Consider the following 18,838-nt stretch of genomic DNA (forward strand, 5'->3'; position numbering starts at 1 on the left):
AGGACATGCTGGGAGTTGTAGTGCCCCCTGTAGAGGACATGCTGGGAGTTGTAGTGCCTCCTGTAGAGGACATGCTGGGAGTTGTAGTGCCCCCTGTAGAGGACATGCTGGGAGTTGTAGTGCCCCCTGTAGAGGACATGCTGGGAGTTGTAGTGCCTCCTGTAGAGGACATGCTGGGAGTTGTAATGCCCCCTGTAGAGGACATGCTGGGAGTTGTAGTGCCCCATGTAGAGGCCATGCTGGGAGTTGTAGTGCCCCTGCAGAGGACATGCTGGGAGTTGTAGCGCCTCCTGTAGAGGACATGCTGGGAGTTGTAGTGCCCCCTGTAGAGGACATGCTGGGAGTTGTAGTGCCCCCTGTAGAGGACATGCTGGGAGTTGTAGAGCCTCCTGTAGAGGACACGCTGGGAGTTGTAGTGCCCCATGTAGAGGCCATGCTGGGAGTTGTAGTGCCCCCTGCAGTGGACATCCTGGGAGTTGTAGTGCCCCCTGTAGAGGACATGCTGGGAGTTGTAGTGCCTCCTATAGAGGACATGCTGGGAGTTGTAGTGCCCCCTGTAGAGGACATACTGGGAGTTGTAGTGCCTCCTATAGAGGACATGCTGGGAGTTGTAGTGCCTCCTGTAGAGGACATGCTGGGAGTTGTAGTGCCCCCTGTAGAGGACATGCTGGGAGTTGTAGTGCCTCCTGTAGAGGACATGCTGGGAGTTGTAGTGCCTCCTATAGAGGACATGCTGGGAGTTGTAGTGCCCCCTGTAGAGGACATGCTGGGAGTTGTAGTGCCTCCTGTAGAGGACATGCTGGGAGTTGTACTGCCCCCTGTAGAGTACATGCTGGGAGTTGTAGTGCCCCCTGTGGAGGACATGTTGGGAGTTGTAGTGCCCCCTGTAGAGGACATGCTGGGAGTTGTAGTGCCCCCTGTAGAGGACATGCTGGGAGTTGTAGTGCCCCTGTGGTATCACGTGCTCAGCTCTCCTCTCCTCTCCATACAGGGAGATTCTATAGTTAGGGCTCCTCAGCCCCTCCCCTCCCCGCCCTCCTGCGTGTGTCAGGCCCCGCCCCCTCCCCGGGTGGGCGGGGTGAGGATGGAGTGCGGAGCTCCGGGCTGTCAGGTGCAGAGAGAGCGGAGGATGGAGAGCCGGACGGTGCGAGTGGAGAGAGGCCAGAGGGTGCAGGCGGTGTGTGTGCTGGGGACCCGGATCTCCGTGGATGTCAATGGGTGAGCTGACTCCTCCCCTCTGTACACCCCTAAACCCCAATCATGTGTATATCCTCTGTACCCCCCAATACCCCTCCCCCAATACTCCTGCCCCCTGTACACCCCAATAATGTGTATATCCCCTCCCCACTGTACCCCCCAATACTCCTCCCCCTGTATCCCTCCCCCCTGTACCCCCAATACTCCTCCCCCTGTACACCCCAATAATGTGTATATCCCCCTCCCCTGTACACCCCAGTACCCCTCCCCCTGTGCACCCCAATAATCATGTGTATATCACCTCCCCGTACCCCCCAATACCCCTCCTCCCCTGTACACCCCAATAATCATGTGTATAACCCCTCCCCCTGTACACCCCAATAATGTGTATATCCCCTCCTCCCCTGTACACCCCAATACTCCTTCCTCCTGTACACCCCAATAATCATGTGTATATCCCCTCCCCCCTGTACCCCCCAATACCCCTCCCTGTACACCCCAATAATCATGTGTATATCCCCCTCCCCCTGTACACCCCAATAATCATGCGTGTATCCCCCTGTACCCCCAATAATCATGTGTATATCCCCCTTTCCCCCCCCAAATAATGTGTATATCCCATGTACCCCCCAATCATGTGTATATCCCCCCCATAATCATGTGTATATCCCCCCGCCTGTACCCCCCCAATAACTTATACTCCTCTCCCCCCTGTACCCCCCAATAATGTGTGTATTCCCTCTGTACACCCCCCAATGATGTGTATATCCTCCTGTACCCCTCAAAAATATGTGGTGCGTCCCTCTCCTGTAAAATATGTGGTGCGTCCCTCTCCTGTACCCCAATAATGTATAGAAACTCCCAATAGGGTGTACAGCAATAATGTGTGCATCCCCTTCTTGTACCCCAATAATGTATACAACCCCCCAATAATATGTACATCTCTCCCCTGTAACTAAATGTGTGCACCCTTACCTCGTACCCCATTATGTGGGCACCCTTCCCCTTGTACCCCTGAAATGTTTACATTCTCAATATTGTGTAACCCCCCCTCTTGTACCCCAGTAATGTGTACACCCCTGTACTTCAATATTATGTGCTTCCTAGTAATGCCTGCACACCCCCTCTTCTTCCTTTACTGCACCCCTATTTTCTCCATACTGGACACCCCTTCCCAACTCAGTAGGACCCCACTTAATGTCTGCATTATACTAAACACCAAGCTCCCCCCTTTAATGAGTGCACCCCTGAAAGTGTCACCCCCGGGTGGAGGGGTTGGAGGGCAGTTCTCTCTTCTACTTCTCATTAATTCCTGATATGTCACCCCAGTTTCTCTCCAGGTAACCCCACAAACGCCCTGCACAGCCCGCTACTCCGCACAGCCTGCACCCCATTCCTGTGCCCCCCCCCCCCCCAGTTAATTTTCCTCGCTCTGTAAGGCCCCCGCTCTGCATCTGAGTGCAGACTTCTTCTGTCTTATGATCCGCCCAACGCGTTCTCTGCGTCCTCAGAATCAACACAACAGAAATGTAACCTACATCTGCCGGCTGGTGCTGAGTGGCGGTATCTGTACCCCTAAATCAATCTGCCATGTGAATAGAAATGGAGATAAACCTGATGTACTAATCTGACCTCTGTCAGGGGAGGAAGCGGGGGGGGGGGGGGGGGGCACCGTGCCCCAGGGGAGGCGCCCTGTATGTGGATTAGGGGGGAGGCGCCCTGTATGTGGATTAGGGGGGAGGCGCCCTGTATGTGGATTAGGGGGGAGGCGCCCTGTATGTGGATTAGGGGGGAGGCGCCCTGTGTGTGGATTAGGGGGGAGGCGCCCTGTGTGTGGATTAGGGGGGAGGCGCCCTGCGTGTGGATTAGGGGGGAGGCGCCCTGCGTGTGGATTAGGGGGGAGGCGCCCTGCGTGTGGATTAGGGGGGAGGCGCCCTGCGTGTGGATTAGGGGGGAGGCGCCCTGCGTGTGGATTAGGGGGGAGGCGCCCTGCGTGTGGATTAGGGGGGAGGCGCCCTGCGTGTGGATTAGGGGGGAGGCGCCCTGCGTGTGGATTAGGGGGGAGGCGCCCTGCGTGTGGATTAGGGGGGAGGCGCCCTGCGTGTGGATTAGGGGGGAGGCGCCCTGCGTGTGGATTAGGGGGGAGGCGCCCTGCGTGTGGATTAGGGGGGAGGCGCCCTGCGTGTGGATTAGGGGGGAGGCGCCCTGCGTGTGGATTAGGGGGGAGGCGCCCTGCGTGTGGATTAGGGGGGAGGCGCCCTGCGTGTGGATTAGGGGGGAGGCGCCCTGCGTGTGGATTAGGGGGGAGGCGCCCTGCGTGTGGATTAGGGGGGAGGCACCCTGCGTGTGGATTAGGGGGGAGGCACCCTGCGTGTGGATTAGGGGGTGGAGCCCTGCGTGTGGATTAGGGGGTGGAGCCCTGCATGGTTTAGGGGGTGGAGCCCTGCATGTAGATTAGGGGCTGGGCACATGGTTTAGGGGGCGGCGTCCCTAATGAGAGGGCCACCACTTTTTTTTTCCTTCGCACCCGAAGCGCATGCATTCTGGCAATCGCACTGCGTTTTGCAAGCTTTTTTTCGAGCATCATTAATCTAACATTGGCACCCGCGATTGATCACATAGATGCCGTTGCGGTGCGGGAAACGCTCAGGACACGCTGCGTTTCCCACATCACATCAGTGTGAACGCGGGGCGCAGAGTGGACAAACTATTTACTTTTGGTGAATGACCCCCCTCCCCTCCCCCCCCCCCCCCCCATTGTCTCCAGGCCGCCTCCACGCTGGTGCGTTCTCAGTGCTTTTTTTTCTGCTTTTAGGATCTTTTTTTTTCCCATTTTTCTTGCATTTTAAGATATAATTAAAAGTGAAATACCTGTGCTGAAGCAGCAGTTGAACTACAAGTCCCAGCATGTCCTGGCAGCCTGGTCCAGGGGCTGTAGGATTGCGGGGTGGCGTTCTGGTGTCCTCAGCGCGGTAATAATCGCAGGCAGTCGGCGGAATGTGTCGGCTCAGCAGAGTCCGGCCTCCGGATCAAGAAGTTATTCCGCTCTGCTGAGCGCTTTGCCCGCAGTCATGTCGGGTTCACTGTATACAGAGCATTGGGGGGGGGGGGGGGGGGGGCAAAAGGCAAAGATTTCTTAATTATAAGGACTTTCTTTTTTTGATGGAATTTTGTATATGGTGCTTGTTTGATTTCTTTTGCTATTTCTATACAATTTATATTGAGTTTTATTACTCTTTTCACCCTCGCTTTCACGCATATTTAGCGCAACTTTATGTATAATTTTTTTGATTTGATCCATAATTTGATATTTTGGTTTTTAGTTGCAGCTCTTAAGTTTTTCCCCAAGCGCGATATTTTTGTTTGTTTATTAAAAAAAAAAAAAAGTGCACCCTGCAAGTGCAGCACCTCCAAAAATTTGTAAATATCCACCGTCTCATCAGAAGCCGGTGTGACAACGCAGGAGCACAATTGATAGACAGGAACAAACAAAACCCCCCCCCAAAAACAGTAAAGTTCGCCCATTTTTTATTCTTTTTATTTTTGCAGAATGTGAAAGATGTTTCGCTGAGTAAGTAGATACCTAACGTGTCACGCTTTAAAATTGCGCGCACTCGTGGAATGACGACAGACTACAATACTAAAAATTACGCTTTAAACCTTTCTACAGGTTACTGGTTTAGAGTTGCAGAGGAGGTCTTGTTCTAGAATTATCGCTCTCGCTCCGCCGATCGCTGTGATACCTCACATGTGTGGTTTGAATACTGTTTACGTTTGCGTTGAGGGAGGGGGCGCTCTAAAAAAAAAAATTTTCTTATTTATTTATTTTTACACTGTCCCTTTAACCACTTGCTTACTGGGCACTTAAACCCCCCTCAGTCCCAGACCAATTTTTAGCTTTCAGCGCTGACGCACTTTGAATGACAATTACGCGGTCATACAACACTGTACCCAAATGAAATTTTTATCATTTTTTTCCCACAAATAGAGCTTTCTTATGGTGGTATTTAGTTACAGCTCGGAGTTTTATTTTTTGCTAAACAAACAAAAAAAGATGCAAAAAATAAAATAAAAAATAAAATCATGTTTAATAGTTTGTTATAAAATTTTGCAAACAGGTCATTTTTCTCCTTCATTGAAGTGCGCTGATTAGGCAGCACTGATGGGCTGCATTGGTGGGCACTGATGGGCTGCATTGGTGGGCACTGATGGGCTGCATTGGTGGGCACTGATGGGCTGCATTGGTGGGCACTGATGGGCTGCATTGGTGGGCACTGATGGGCTGCATTGGTGGGCACTGATGGGCTGCATTGGTGGGCACTGATGGGCTGCACTGGTGGGCACTGATGGGCTGCATTGGTGGGCACTGATGGGCTGCACTGGTGGGCACTGATTGGCTGCACTGGTGGGCACTGATAGGCATAGTTAAGGCAGCACTAATAGGCACAGATAAGGCGGCACTGATGGGCACAGATAAGATGGGCACAGATAAGATGGGCACGGATGGGTGGCACGGATGGGCACTGATAGGTACCACTGATAGATGGGACTGATGGGCACTGATAGGCTGCATTGATGGGCTGCATTGGTGGGCACTGATGGGCTGCATTGGTGGGCACTGATGGGCTGCATTGGTGGGCACTGATGGGCTGCATTGGTGGGCACTGATGGGCTGCACTGGTGGGCACTGATGGGCTGCACTGGTGGGCACTGATGGGCTGCACTGGTGGGCACTGATGGGCTGCACTGGTGGGCACTGATGGGCTGCACTGGTGGGCACTGATGGGCTGCACTGGTGGGCACTGATGGGCTGCACTGGTGGGCACTGATGGGCTGCACTGGTGGGCACTGATAGGCATAGTTAAGGCGGCACTAATAGGCACAGATAAGGAGGCAGCGATGGGCACAGATAAGGCGGCACTGATGGGCAAAGATGGGCACAGATAAGATGGCACGGATGGGTGGCACGGATGGGCACTGATCGGCGGCACTGCTGGGCACTGGTAGATGACACTGATGGGCACGGATATGGGGCACTGGGGTGCAGCACCTTTGAGGCAGATTGTGGGCACTGCTGGGTGGTACTGTGGGTGGCACTGCTGGGTGGCACTATGGGCACTGCTGGGTGGCACTATGGGCACTGCTGGGTGGCACTGACGGGGGGCACTTACTTTTAATACATTTGGCACTGCATGGGGCAGGTGGGCACTGGCAGGGGGCAGGTGGGCACTAGCAGGGCTGGCCGTGATCGGGACTGATGTCCCGATCACGGCCGCTGGTGATCGGCTTTCACGTGATCACGTGATAAGGGGTTGGGATCGACCCCTTGCACGGATCGGTGATCAGGCGAGTCTCATGGCCTCGCCGATCACAGAGCGCGCCGCGCGCGCCCCTCAGGGGGCGCGCGGGCCGCTCGTGCAAGGGACTACGTCAATAGACGTAGTCCCGGAAAAGGAGATCCGCGCTGTAGCCGTCATTTGGCTATAGCGCGGATCTCAAGTGGTTAAAAAAAAGAAAAAAAATATTTCTGATGATTTTATTGCTGCCACAAGAAATGTAAACATCTCATGTGACAGTAATGGGCGGTGACGGGTCCTCTTTATGGCGGGATCGAGAAGACCCCAAATCCCTCCTTTGCGCTTTAAAAGCATTCAAAGCGCTGAGTTGAATGACGGCATTCGATAACGCCGGCTGATTTTGAATGCTGGAATTAAAAAAAATATATATATATTTAAGTCTTCATTAATCCGGAAGTGATGTGATGACATGGCTTCCCAGGTTACTAGATCTGAGACCCGACCGAAGTCAATTCCGGCTTCGTTCCGGTCTCCGGGCCAGCTGGCGGACATGCAAGGACCATAAAGACATGGATGAGGGAGTTTTTGGGGTGGAGGAACTTGACTGGCCTGCACAGAGTCCTGACCTCAACCCGATAGAACACCTTTGGGATGAATTAAAGCGGAGACTGCGAGCCAGGCCTTCTCATCCAACATCAGTGCCTGACCTCACAAATGCTCTTCTGGAAGAATGGGTCAAACGTTCCCCATAGACACCCTCCTAAACCTTGTGGACGGCCTTCCCAGAAGAAGTGAAGCTGTTATAGCTGCAAAGGGCGGAGCCAACTCAATATTGACTAAGACTGGGATGCCATTAAAGTTGATGTAAAGGCAGACGTCCCAATACTTTTGGTGGTTGATGTCGGTTGTGTTGGAGGAGATTGCACCATGTGATGTCGGTAACGGTCTGAATGCAGCGACTTCACATCCTGCGGAAGATTCCTCGTCACTTCCTGAGCGGCTCTTGTGTAACGCGGGTTCTGTCTATAGAAAGGACATAGGAAAGGGATTGTTTGCACAGCTCAGATATCCGGCTGGATGAGGATATTAAAGCCGCATTAATCCCAGAAGCAAACATTTCTCACTTTGCAGATCACCAATTCTTAGATGTGACGGCTGCATTTGTTTTCTTTTTTTAGGCTCTCTTTGTTATTTTCACCTGGTGATCCAGCCCGCAAGTCTGTTGTTTCTTTTTTTTTTTTTTTCAAAAGCACAAGCTGTCCTACAGATGTAGCAGTTACAGGGATGAGGCCAACCATTTACCGATGACAGGGCTGCTTACAATAATCGGCTTTTGTTTGTTCATATAAAATCTTTTATCCCAAAAGGAAAAATTTAAAAAAGTCTGTAACTGATTATAAAGTGTGAGCTGGAGATTGACTTCAGTATGTTAGTGTATCTAAATCTCCTAGTACATCCAACACTCCCCTCCCCTCCCCTGCAGACTAACAATGCTGCTGCCTGCTGTGCCTCCTGTGCTCCTTCATCCAAAGTGGGGGGTTCTTTAATACAGGAGGTGTATTGCCGGCAATGCTGCTTTCTGCTGTGGCTCCTGTTCTCCTTCATCCAGAGTGTGTGTGTGTGTGTGTGTGTGTGTGTGTGTGTGTGTGGGGGGGGGGGGGGGGGCTAATACAGAAGGTGCGTTACTGACAATGCTGCTGCCTGCTGTGCCTCCTGTGCGCCTTCATCTAAAAAGTGTGTGGGGGGGAGGTGTGTTGCCGGCAATGCTGCTTTCGGCTGTGCCTCCTGTGCGCCTTCATCCAGAGAGTGTGTGTGTGGGGGGGGGGGGGGGGGGGCTTTAATACAGAATGTGTATTGACAGCAATGCTGCTTTCTGCCGTGCCTCCTGTTATCCTTCATCCAGAGTGTGTGTGTGTGTGTGTGCTTTCTAATACAGGAGGTGTGTTACTGGCAATGGTGCTTTCTGCTGTGCCCCCTGTGCTCCTTCGTCCTGTGTGTGTGTGTGTGTGTGTGTGTGTGTGTGTGGGGGGGGGGGGGGGGGGGGCTGTAGTACAGATGCTGTGTTACTAGTAATGGTGCTGTTTGGTGTGCCCCCTGTGCTCCTTCATCCAGAGTAGGATGGTTGCCCTAGTTACAGGAGGTATCTTGCCGACAATACTGCTGTGTGCCCCCTGTGCTCCTTCATCCAGAGTGTGGGGGGCTGTAGTACAGATGTGTTACTAGCAGTGGTGCTGCTTGGTGTGCCCCCTGTGCTCCTTCATCCAGAGTGGTGGTGGTGGGGGGCTCTAACACAGGAGGCGTGTGACTCGCCAGGTGAAAACAAAGGGGAGGATCAGAGAGGATTTCCGTGTCCCGGGTCCTGAGAAGAAGATATAAAATATAGATGAATGGCAGCGGTGAAGGATATGGTGATGCCCGTCTAGAGTTGCTCCACTTCCCGTATTGAGAAGGTCATGGCATTCATAAAATCCCCTCCCCCCTGGCATGGCACGCACCCCTTTTATCATAACTCCATCGCACCGGGCGACACTGCCGAATGACTTCCACTAAAGTCTTCTTACCTCCCCGCCATCTATTATTATATATAATCCACCTCCGTCCCTACAGAGCATAGGAATTATAAAAGGGGTCACAAGTCATGAGGGGTTCCCACCATCCCTGTGCTGAGTTCCCGGGTCTGTACACCCACTGTGCCCATCATGAGGGGTTCCCACCATCCCTGTGCTGAGTTCCCGGCTCTGTACACCCGCTGTGCCCATTATGAGGGGTTCCCACCATCCCTGTGCCGAGTTCCCGGATCTGTACACCCGCTGTGCCCATTATGAGGGGTTCCCACCATCCCTGTGCTGAGTTCCCGGATCTGTACACCCGCTGTGCCCATTATGAGGGGTTCTCACCATCCCTGTGCTGAGTTCCCGGGTCTGTACACCCGCTGTGCCCATTATGAGGGGTTCTCACCATCCCTGTGCTGAGTTCCCGGGTCTGTACACCCGCTGTGCCCATTATGAGGGGTTCCCACCATCCCTGTGCTGAGTTCCCGGGTCTGTACACCCGCTGTGCCCATTATGAGAGGTTCTCACCATCCCTGTGCTGAGTTCCCGGGTCTGTACACCCGCTGTGCCCATTATGAGGGGTTCTCACCATCCCTGTGCTGAGTTCCCGGGTCTGTACACCCGCTGTGCCCATTATGAGGGGTTCTCACCATCCCTGTGCTGAGTTCCCGGGTCTGTACACCCGCTGTGCCCATTATGAGGGGTTCCCACCATCCCTGTGCTGAGTTCCCGGGTCTGTACACCCGCTGTGCCCATTATGAGAGGTTCTCACCATCCCTGTGCTGAGTTCCCGGGTCTGTACACCCGCTGTGCCCATTATGAGGGGTTCCCACCATCCCTGTGCTGAGTTCCCGGGTCTGTACACCCGCTGTGCCCATTATGAGAGGTTCTCACCATCCCTGTGCTGAGTTCCCGGGTCTGTACACCCGCTGTGCCCATCATGAGGGGTTCCCACCATCCCTGTGCCGAGTTCCCGGATCTGTACACCCGCTGTGCCCATTATGAGGGGTTCTCACCATCCCTGTGCTGAGTTCCCGGGTCTGTACACCCGCTGTGCCCATTATGAGGGGTTCTCACCATCCCTGTGCTGAGTTCCCGGGTCTGTACACCCGCTGTGCCCATTATGAGGGGTTCCCACCATCCCTGTGCTGAGTTCCCGGGTCTGTACACCCGCTGTGCCCATTATGAGAGGTTCTCACCATCCCTGTGCTGAGTTCCCGGGTCTGTACACCCGCTGTGCCCATTATGAGGGGTTCCCACCATCCCTGTGCTGAGTTCCCAGGTCTCTACACCCGCTGTGCCCATTATGAGAGGTTCTCACCATCCCTGTGCTGAGTTCCCGGGTCTGTACACCCGCTGTGCCCATTATGAGAGGTTCTCACCATCCCTGTGCTGAGTTCCCGGGTCTGTACACCCGCTGTGCCCATTATGAGAGGTTCTCACCATCCCTGTGCTGAGTTCCGTTCTTGTGGGATTTTTGGGTGCGATGGGCACCTGTCACCATTGCATCCAGATAAACGTTATGAAAACTGGTTACAGTTAGAGGGTCGGAGCGATCGGCCTCGCTGTGCCCGGGATCAGTAGAGGTGCGTCTCCTGTGCCTGGCATGCGGTGTGCCACGCAGCTGTGACACCGTAATCCCTGTGAGAGATATCTATCAGCAAGTGAATGGGGGAGGGGGAGTTGTCAGGACAGCCAGATCCTGTAGGGATAGATTGGGTTCACCTTCTATGGATTCGTAAAGCTTTTCGCTAAGTGCGCCCTCTGTGCCCGATCGCTCGCCATCTGCGTTTTTTATTTATTTTTTTATCGCTGTGTACTGCTGGCCACATCTCAATCAGAGTGGACTAATTAGAAAGCGCCAATATAATGAGTGATTATTTTGTATCATTTTAAAGCAGAAAAAAAAAAAGTCAATTTTTTGGGACATTAGAGTGTAAGCTCCTCTGGTACAGAGACTGATGTGAGTGGCTCGGTGATCTCTGTACAGCACTGCGGTATATGTCAGAGCTATAGAAAGGTGTTGGGGGGGGGGGGGGGGGAGGGGGGGGACTGTCCGATGAGCGGAGTGTCATGCACAGTCATGATATTACGGATGATTTTCTGGATGACGGGAGAGAAGTTCTCTTTCCTCGGAGTGGATGGCATCTCTTCCCTTGAAGGGGGATCTTTACACACAGAGCTCCCCATCATTCATACTTTGGTCATCTGGGTGTGATTGGCGGCGGACTGTTGATGGCGTCGCATGCTTACTGCGCTATTCTTTCCTAAAGTGGGGGATTGTGGGAACAAAGTGTCAGCCATGGCACTTTTATGGCGTTATCCCCTTGCAGGATAGTCATGGCCGTGTTTCCCTCATCGCCCATTGTTTGTTTGCTCTTCATATGTAATGGTTGGCTATACATCAAGCTGTAGTATAATATATATTTAAAAAAAATCTCTATCTCTCCATCTCCTCTATTATCTCCATCTCTATCTCCATCTCCTCTATTATCTCCATCTCTATCTCCATCTCCTCTATTATCTCCATCTCTATCTCCATCTCCTCTATTATCTCCATCTCTCTCTCTCTCTCTCTCTCTCTATTATCTCCATCTCTCTCTCTCTCTATTATCTCCATCTCTATCTCCATCTCTCTCTCTCTCTCTATTATCTCCATCTCCTCTATTATCTCCATCTCTATCTCCATCTCCTCTATTATCTCCATCTCTATCTCCATCTCCTCTATTATCTCCATCTCTATCTCCATCTCCTCTATTATCTCCATCTCTCTCTCTCTCTCTCTCTCTCTCTCTCTATTATCTCCATCTCTCTCTCTCTCTATTATCTCCATCTCTATCTCCATCTCTCTCTCTCTCTATTATCTCCATCTCTATCTCCATCTCCTCTATTATCTCCATCTCTATCTCCATCTCCTCTATTATCTCCATCTCTATCTCCATCTCCTCTATTATCTCCATCTCTATCTCCATCTCCTCTATTATCTCCATCTCTATCTCCATCTCCTCTATTATCTCCATCTCTCTCTCTCTCTCTCTCTCTCTCTCTATTATCTCCATCTCTCTCTCTCTCTCTCTCTCTCTCTCTCTCTCTATTATCTCCATCTCTCTCTCTCTCTCTCTCTCTCTATTATCTCCATCTCTCTCTCTCTCTCTCTCTCTCTATTATCTCCATCTCTCTCTCTCTCTCTCTCTCTATTATCTCCATCTCTCTCTCTCTCTCTCTCTCTATTATCTCCATCTCTCTCTCTCTCTCTCTCTCTCTCTATTATCTCCATCTCTCTCTCTCTCTCTCTCTCTCTCTCTCTCTCTCTCTATTATCTCCATCTCTCTCTCTCTCTCTCTCTATTATCTCTATCTCCTTGGCATCTCTTTTCCCGCAGGGACCATCGAGGTCCTCCCCTGTAATTCCTGGGATAATATTAGATGAGTGTAGAGGCGCACTCAGTGTAAAGGGTCGGCACTCTTGCTGTTCTATTGAAGTTGGAAGGTCACAGGTGATAATTGAATCCAACGCGTTTTGGGGGGTGGGGGGATTGCCTCCCATTCATCAGGGCTAGTATACAGGGAAACATTAAAAACAACTGATGGGATCTCAAGATTACAGTTTACAATAGTAAATAGATTCTACATTTATATGGAATGCTCATATGAAAAATAGACAATGTAAGATGAATGGTGATATTCTACTGGATCCAATGTATATGTAGCCCCCCTGGGGTTTAGTCAGGGGGCTCCTCACCAAATTCCTTGTCGGAAGTAGCTACTGCAGTTAAAGCAGAGGTCCACCCTAAAATGGACCTTCCGCTCATTGGAATCCTCCCCCCCCCCCCCCCCCTCCGGCGCCACAATTGTCACCTTTCAGGGGGGAGGGGGGTGCAGGTATCTGCACCCACTTCCGGCGTAGATTCTGCAGAATCTACGCCCCTTTCCGCAGAATCTACGCCCCTTTCCGCAGAATCTACGCCTCTTTCCGAAAGTCCCCCGCTGCCTGCTGGGAAACACACGGATCCCAGAGGCAGCGGGGACCGTCCTTATTGCGCAGTGCGACTCGGGCATGCGCAGTAGGGAACCGGGAAATGAAGCCGAAAGGCTCCACTTCCTGATTCCCATACCCAAGATGGCGGCGGCAGCATCCGAGAGACGATCGAGAGATCGGCTTCGGGTGACGACATCGCGGGCGCGCTGGGCGGGTAAGTGTCACTATTTTAAAAGTCAGCAGCTGCAGTATTTGTAGCTGCTGGCTTTTAAAAAAAAACAAAAAAAACGGCGGACTCACGCTTTAATTGATAGAGATCTATTGATTTCTCCCCAAGTTTGGCCTTGTTGCACTTTTCTCTTCTACCACTAGGTGGCCGGGTACTTGGTGGTACTAGATATGAGAAGGGCAACCCAAGGTCAGGTTATGGGTATATGGGGTCTCTCAGCCAATGGGCAAGAGTTTTCTTGAATCCCTTGTCCTTCTAGGAGAGCTTATATATCTGTGTGGGGTCAGGTGATCTGTGTTCTGTGCCACCTGGACGAAAGTCTGGGTGGACGTGTGTGGTACGCCCTGGATTGCTAGGCCGGAGATTAGGTTTATCCCTGGGGGCATCTGGTGGCCAGGCTGTGTGAGGGCCTATCTAGAAGTAAGAGGGCAGTGCAGGGTTGGCATTGTGGCTTGCAGTTCAGTGAAATATTATGGTTCTGCCGGCCGGAGAACCTGTCGTGGTCGGAGGTAGAAGGGAAGCTGTCGCCGCGAAGGAACCAACCACCTTTACCAGGGATCATGGTGAGTAACTGAAGCAAGTGCCGGAGCAGTGTTCTCACCAAACGGGCACGGTGGAAACTTCAGGAGGTGATCAAGCCAGGGACCCAACCAGCGGAGGTGACGCTTGCATGGCAGCCTTGTGTGCCAAGCCAGGGAACTCGCCGGTTAGCAGGGGTTGAAGCTTGAAAAGTATCTGGAGTGCCGACCTAGGGAACCAGCAGGGAAGCGCGGGTGACGCCCTCAGGGAGTGACCACTGCAAAAGCCTTGAGGAGCTCCCGGGATTCAGAGTCAGAGAATTGGAGAGTCCAGTGAGAGACTGGGAGCTCAAGGAGCTGAAGAACTACAAGTAGATGTAGTGAAGCTGAGAAAACTGTCGAACTTTGTGTTGGGAAGTACTGTTGCTATAGGTGACAGCAATTTTACATGTGCAGAAGTGGCACCTTGCTGGGGCCTTTCCCTGTACGGCTGTCCTCCTGTTGAAGTCTGGGAGTCTGCCGGTTGAAATTTCAACTACCCAGGGGTGTCCTGGCCCTAACCCTCTTTCCCTTCAAAATATAAAAAGGACTGTTAAAAGAAATAAAAACCTCTTTTGCATCCGAGAAGTGTCTGGCGCCCAATGACTTTCACCACCTTTGCCCCCACTATGCCTCACAACCCGCTACGTATTGAAGGATGACAGCGGTCTTTGGCCTTGAAGGTCCTCATTAGGCTGGAAGAGGCTAAGGACTTTGCTACATATAGAAGGATATGAATGGATCCAGTAAAATATTACCAATATATAGAAAGATACAAATGGAGCCATTAAAATATTATAAATATATAGAAAGATACAAATGGATCCATTAAAATATTATCAATAAATAAATAGAAAGATACAAATGGATCCATTAAAATATTATCAATAAATAAATAGATACAAATGGATCCAGTAAAATATTATCAATAAATAGAAAGATACAAATGGATCCAGTAAATATTATCAATAAATAAATAGATACAAATGGATCCAGTAAAATATTATCAATAAATAGAAAGATACAAATGGATCCATTAAAATATTATCAATAAATAAATAGATACAAATGGATCCAGTAAAATATTATCAATAAATAGAAAGATGCAAATGGATCCAGTAAATATTATCAATAAATAAAAAAAATTCAAATGGATCCAGTAAAATATCACCAATAAATAAATAGAAAGATAGAAATGGATCCAGTAAAATATTATCAATAAATAGAAAGATACAAATGGATCCAGTAAAATATTATCAATAAATAGATAGAAATGGATCCAGTAAAATATTATCAATAAATAGAAAGATAGAAATGGATCCAGTAAAATATTATCAATAAATAAATAGAAAGATACAAATGGATCCATTAAAATATTATCAATAAATAGAAAGATACAAATGGATCCAGTAAAATATCACCAATAAATAAATAGAAAGATACAATTGGATCCAGTAAAATATTAATAAATAGAAAGATACAAATGGATCCAGTAAAATATTATCAATAAATAAATGGAAAGATACAAATGGATCCATTAAAATATTATCAATAAATAAATAGATACAAATGGATCCAGTAAAATATTATCAATAAATAGAAAGATGCAAATGGATCCAGTAAATATTATCAATAAATAAAAAAAATTCAAATGGATCCAGTAAAATATCACCAATAAATAAATAGAAAGATAGAAATGGATCCAGTAAAATATTATCAATAAATAGATAGAAATGGATCCAGTAAAATATTATCAATAAATAGAAAGATGCAAATGGATCCAGTAAAATATTATCAATAAATAGAAAGATACAAATGGATCCAGTAAAATATTATCAATAAATAAATAGAAAGAAATGAATCCAGTAAAATATTATCAATAAATAGATAGAAATGGATCCAGTAAAATGTTATCAATAAATAGAAAGATACAAATGGATCCAGTAAAATATTATCAATAAATAAAAAGATAGAAATGGATCCAGTAAAATATTATCAATAAATAAATAGAAAGATACAAATGGATCCAGTAAAATATTATCAATAAATAGAAAGATAGAAATGGATCCAGTAAAATATTATCAATAAATAAATAGAAAGATACAAATGGATCCATTAAAATATTATCAATAAATAGAAAGATACAAATGGATCCATTAAAATATTATCAATAAATAGAAAGATACAAATGGATCCAGTAAAATATCACCAATAAATAAATAGATAGAAATGGATCCAGTAAAATATTATCAATAAATAGAAAGATAGAAATGGATCCAGTAAAATATCACCAATATATCTGTGTAAGGACCATAGTAAAATTCCTCCATCGCATCATGCAACTACAAATAAATATAAAAATGAAATCTAAAAATATAAGTCGAATTCAAAAATAAAAATAACTCAAAATTCGGTAACAGAACTACGATGCAATTGCCGGTGTTGATGTCGTCAGGCACAGAGTCCTGTTACTGACGGATGGGATCGCATTCGGAGAGGTCGCCATTTTTAGCCGGGCAGGGAGGCGGGCGCGTGTCTGTCTCTTCTTGGTTGTTAATCTGGCGGTCTCGGGTATAAGAGGACGAGGTGTGACGCTTTCTCCGAAATCCCTCTGCAGGCAGCTGCTGTATAGAAGAGGGGATGTTCCACTCGGGGGTCGCTCTACCATGGGATCTTCACATCCTCCTGCAGCTGTTTTCTATGACGTGAGGATTTTATTCAAAGTACAAAAAAATGCAGCACAAGTCAGACGACATTAATTCAGAAGCAACAAAAAAAAAAAAGCGAATGGGGGCTGATTGAAGGAGCCAATCGCGTATCAAATGAGGCGGAGCGGCATTCACTTCGATCATCCAATCACAATTTATTTATTTTTTTGTATAGAATTTTACCACCACACATTTTTTTAACTGCCCTCACTCAGGATTGGGTATTCAAAGTGAACGCAGCGTCACCTTATTAACGATCTGCTCATTCTCCACTGTTTTAATTAAAACTGATAAATAACAGTAAAAGAATAAATATATCAACCATTTTTTGAGGCGGCACTCACAATGCTATGTTCAATGAGAATGTCAATTAAAGTGATACTAAAGATACTATTTTTTTTCTTTTAAAAATGTTACACTTTTCCTGCTTTGTGCAACAGTGTTGCTTCCTCTTTTCCAGTCTGCTGCAGCCATTGTCCACATCGTGTTTCTCTGGGTGCCTCCTGTAGCAAGCCAGGTGCTGTGGAGGCACCCATGCAGACGCCCTTCCGAGCCGGGCTGCGTGCATCCAGAGATGCACACAGCACTGCTAAGCCACGCCCCCTCACAGAAGTTTGACTGACAGCAACAGAAGCCTATGGCTCCTGCTGATCTCAAGTGTTTTCTATGAGACAAAGGAAGAGGAGCGGTGCTGCGGTGACAGGAGCCAGGTAAGTGGGGTGTTTTTTTTTTTATTTATTTATTATTTACCATTTTTTTTTTTTTTTTTTACCTTAACAACTTTCCGACCGTGCTATAACTGAATGACGGCTACAGAGCGGTCATCCAGTTCTGGTAGTGTGTATATTGATTTCCTCCCAGATCCACGCCCCCCCCCCGTATGCCCTCTGCGGTGGGCATACAGCGCACTCTATGATCGGGGTAAAGACCCAATCACAGGGGCCCTTTACCATGTGATCAGCTGTGTCCAGTCACAGCTGATCTCAATGTAAACACACTTGCTGTCGGTTATCGCCATTCCTTTCCTCACATCAGTGTTGCCTATCGTTGCCACCTATCAGTGCCCATCACAGCCCTTCAGTGCCCATCATTGCCACCCATCAGTGCAGCCTCATCACGGCCCATCATTGCCGCCTATCGGTGCAGCCTCGTCACGGCCCCTCATTGCCGCCTATCGGTGCAGCCTCGTCACGGCCCCTCATTGCCGCCTATCGGTGCAGCCTCGTCACGGCCCCTCATTGCCGCCTATCGGTGCAGCCTCGTCACGGCCCATCATTGCCGCCTATCGGTGCAGCCTCGTCACGGCCCATCATTGCCGCCTATCGGTGCAGCCTCGTCACGGCCCATCATTGCCGCCTATCGGTGCAGCCTCGTCACGGCCCATCATTGCCGCCTATCGGTGCAGCCTCGTCACGGCCCATCATTGCCGCCTATCGGTGCAGCCTCGTCACGGCCCATCATTGCCGCCTATCGGTGCAGCCTCGTCACGGCCCATCATTGCCGCCTATCGGTGCAGCCTCGTCACGGCCCCTCATTGCCGCCTATCGGTGCAGCCTCGTCACGGCCCCTCATTGCCGCCTATCGGTGCAGCCTCGTCACGGCCCCTCATTGCCGCCTATCGGTGCAGCCTCGTCACGGCCCCTCATTGCCGCCTATCGGTGCAGCCTCGTCACGGCCCCTCATTGCCGCCTATCGGTGCAGCCTCGTCACGGCCCCTCATTGCCGCCTATCGGCGCAGCCTCGTCACGGCCCATCATTGCCGCCTATCGGCGCAGCCTCGTCACGGCCCATCATTGCCGCCTATCGGCGCAGCCTCGTCACGGCCCATCATTGCCGCCTATCGGCGCAGCCTCGTCACGGCCCATCATTGCCGCCTATCGGCGCAGCCTCGTCACGGCCCATCATTGCCGCCTATCGGCGCAGCCTCGTCACGGCCCATCATTGCCGCCTATCGGCGCAGCCTCGTCACGGCCCATCATTGCCGCCTATCGGCGCAGCCTCGTCACGGCCCATCATTGCCGCCTATCGGCGCAGCCTCGTCACGGCCCATCATTGCCGCCTATCGGCGCAGCCTCGTCACGGCCCATCATTGCCGCCTATCGGCGCAGCCTCGTCACGGCCCATCATTGCCGCCTATCGGCGCAGCCTCGTCACGGCCCATCATTGCCGCCTATCGGCGCAGCCTCGTCACGGCCCATCATTGCCGCCTATCGGCGCAGCCTCGTCACGGCCCATCATTGCCGCCTATCGGTGCATCCTCGTCACGGCCCATTAGTGCCCATCAGTGCAGCCTCATCACAGCCCATTAGTGCCTGTCATT

The 18,838-nt window shown here is 50.0% G+C and overlaps 1 protein-coding gene across 1 annotated transcript in view; it reads left to right on the forward strand.

Annotated features, from left to right (window-relative positions):
* Nucleotides 1–1,050: 1,050 nt before the first annotated feature.
* The window catches only part of PADI2 (peptidyl arginine deiminase 2), a 77,617-nt gene continuing 59,829 nt past the window's right edge, over nt 1,051–18,838 (forward strand). Inside the window, exon 1 of the mRNA XM_077456349.1 lies at nt 1,051–1,218. Within this exon, the coding sequence (XP_077312475.1) occupies nt 1,085–1,218 (134 nt within the window). The 5' untranslated portion in view covers nt 1,051–1,084. The remainder of the gene's footprint in view (nt 1,219–18,838) is intronic.

The sequence above is a fragment of the Lithobates pipiens genome, unplaced genomic scaffold (assembly GCF_037356315.1).
Source record: "Lithobates pipiens isolate NorthernLeopardFrog02 unplaced genomic scaffold, aLitPip1_a1.2 Scaffold_27, whole genome shotgun sequence".
In the NCBI taxonomy this organism is placed as follows: Eukaryota; Metazoa; Chordata; class Amphibia; order Anura; family Ranidae; genus Lithobates; species Lithobates pipiens.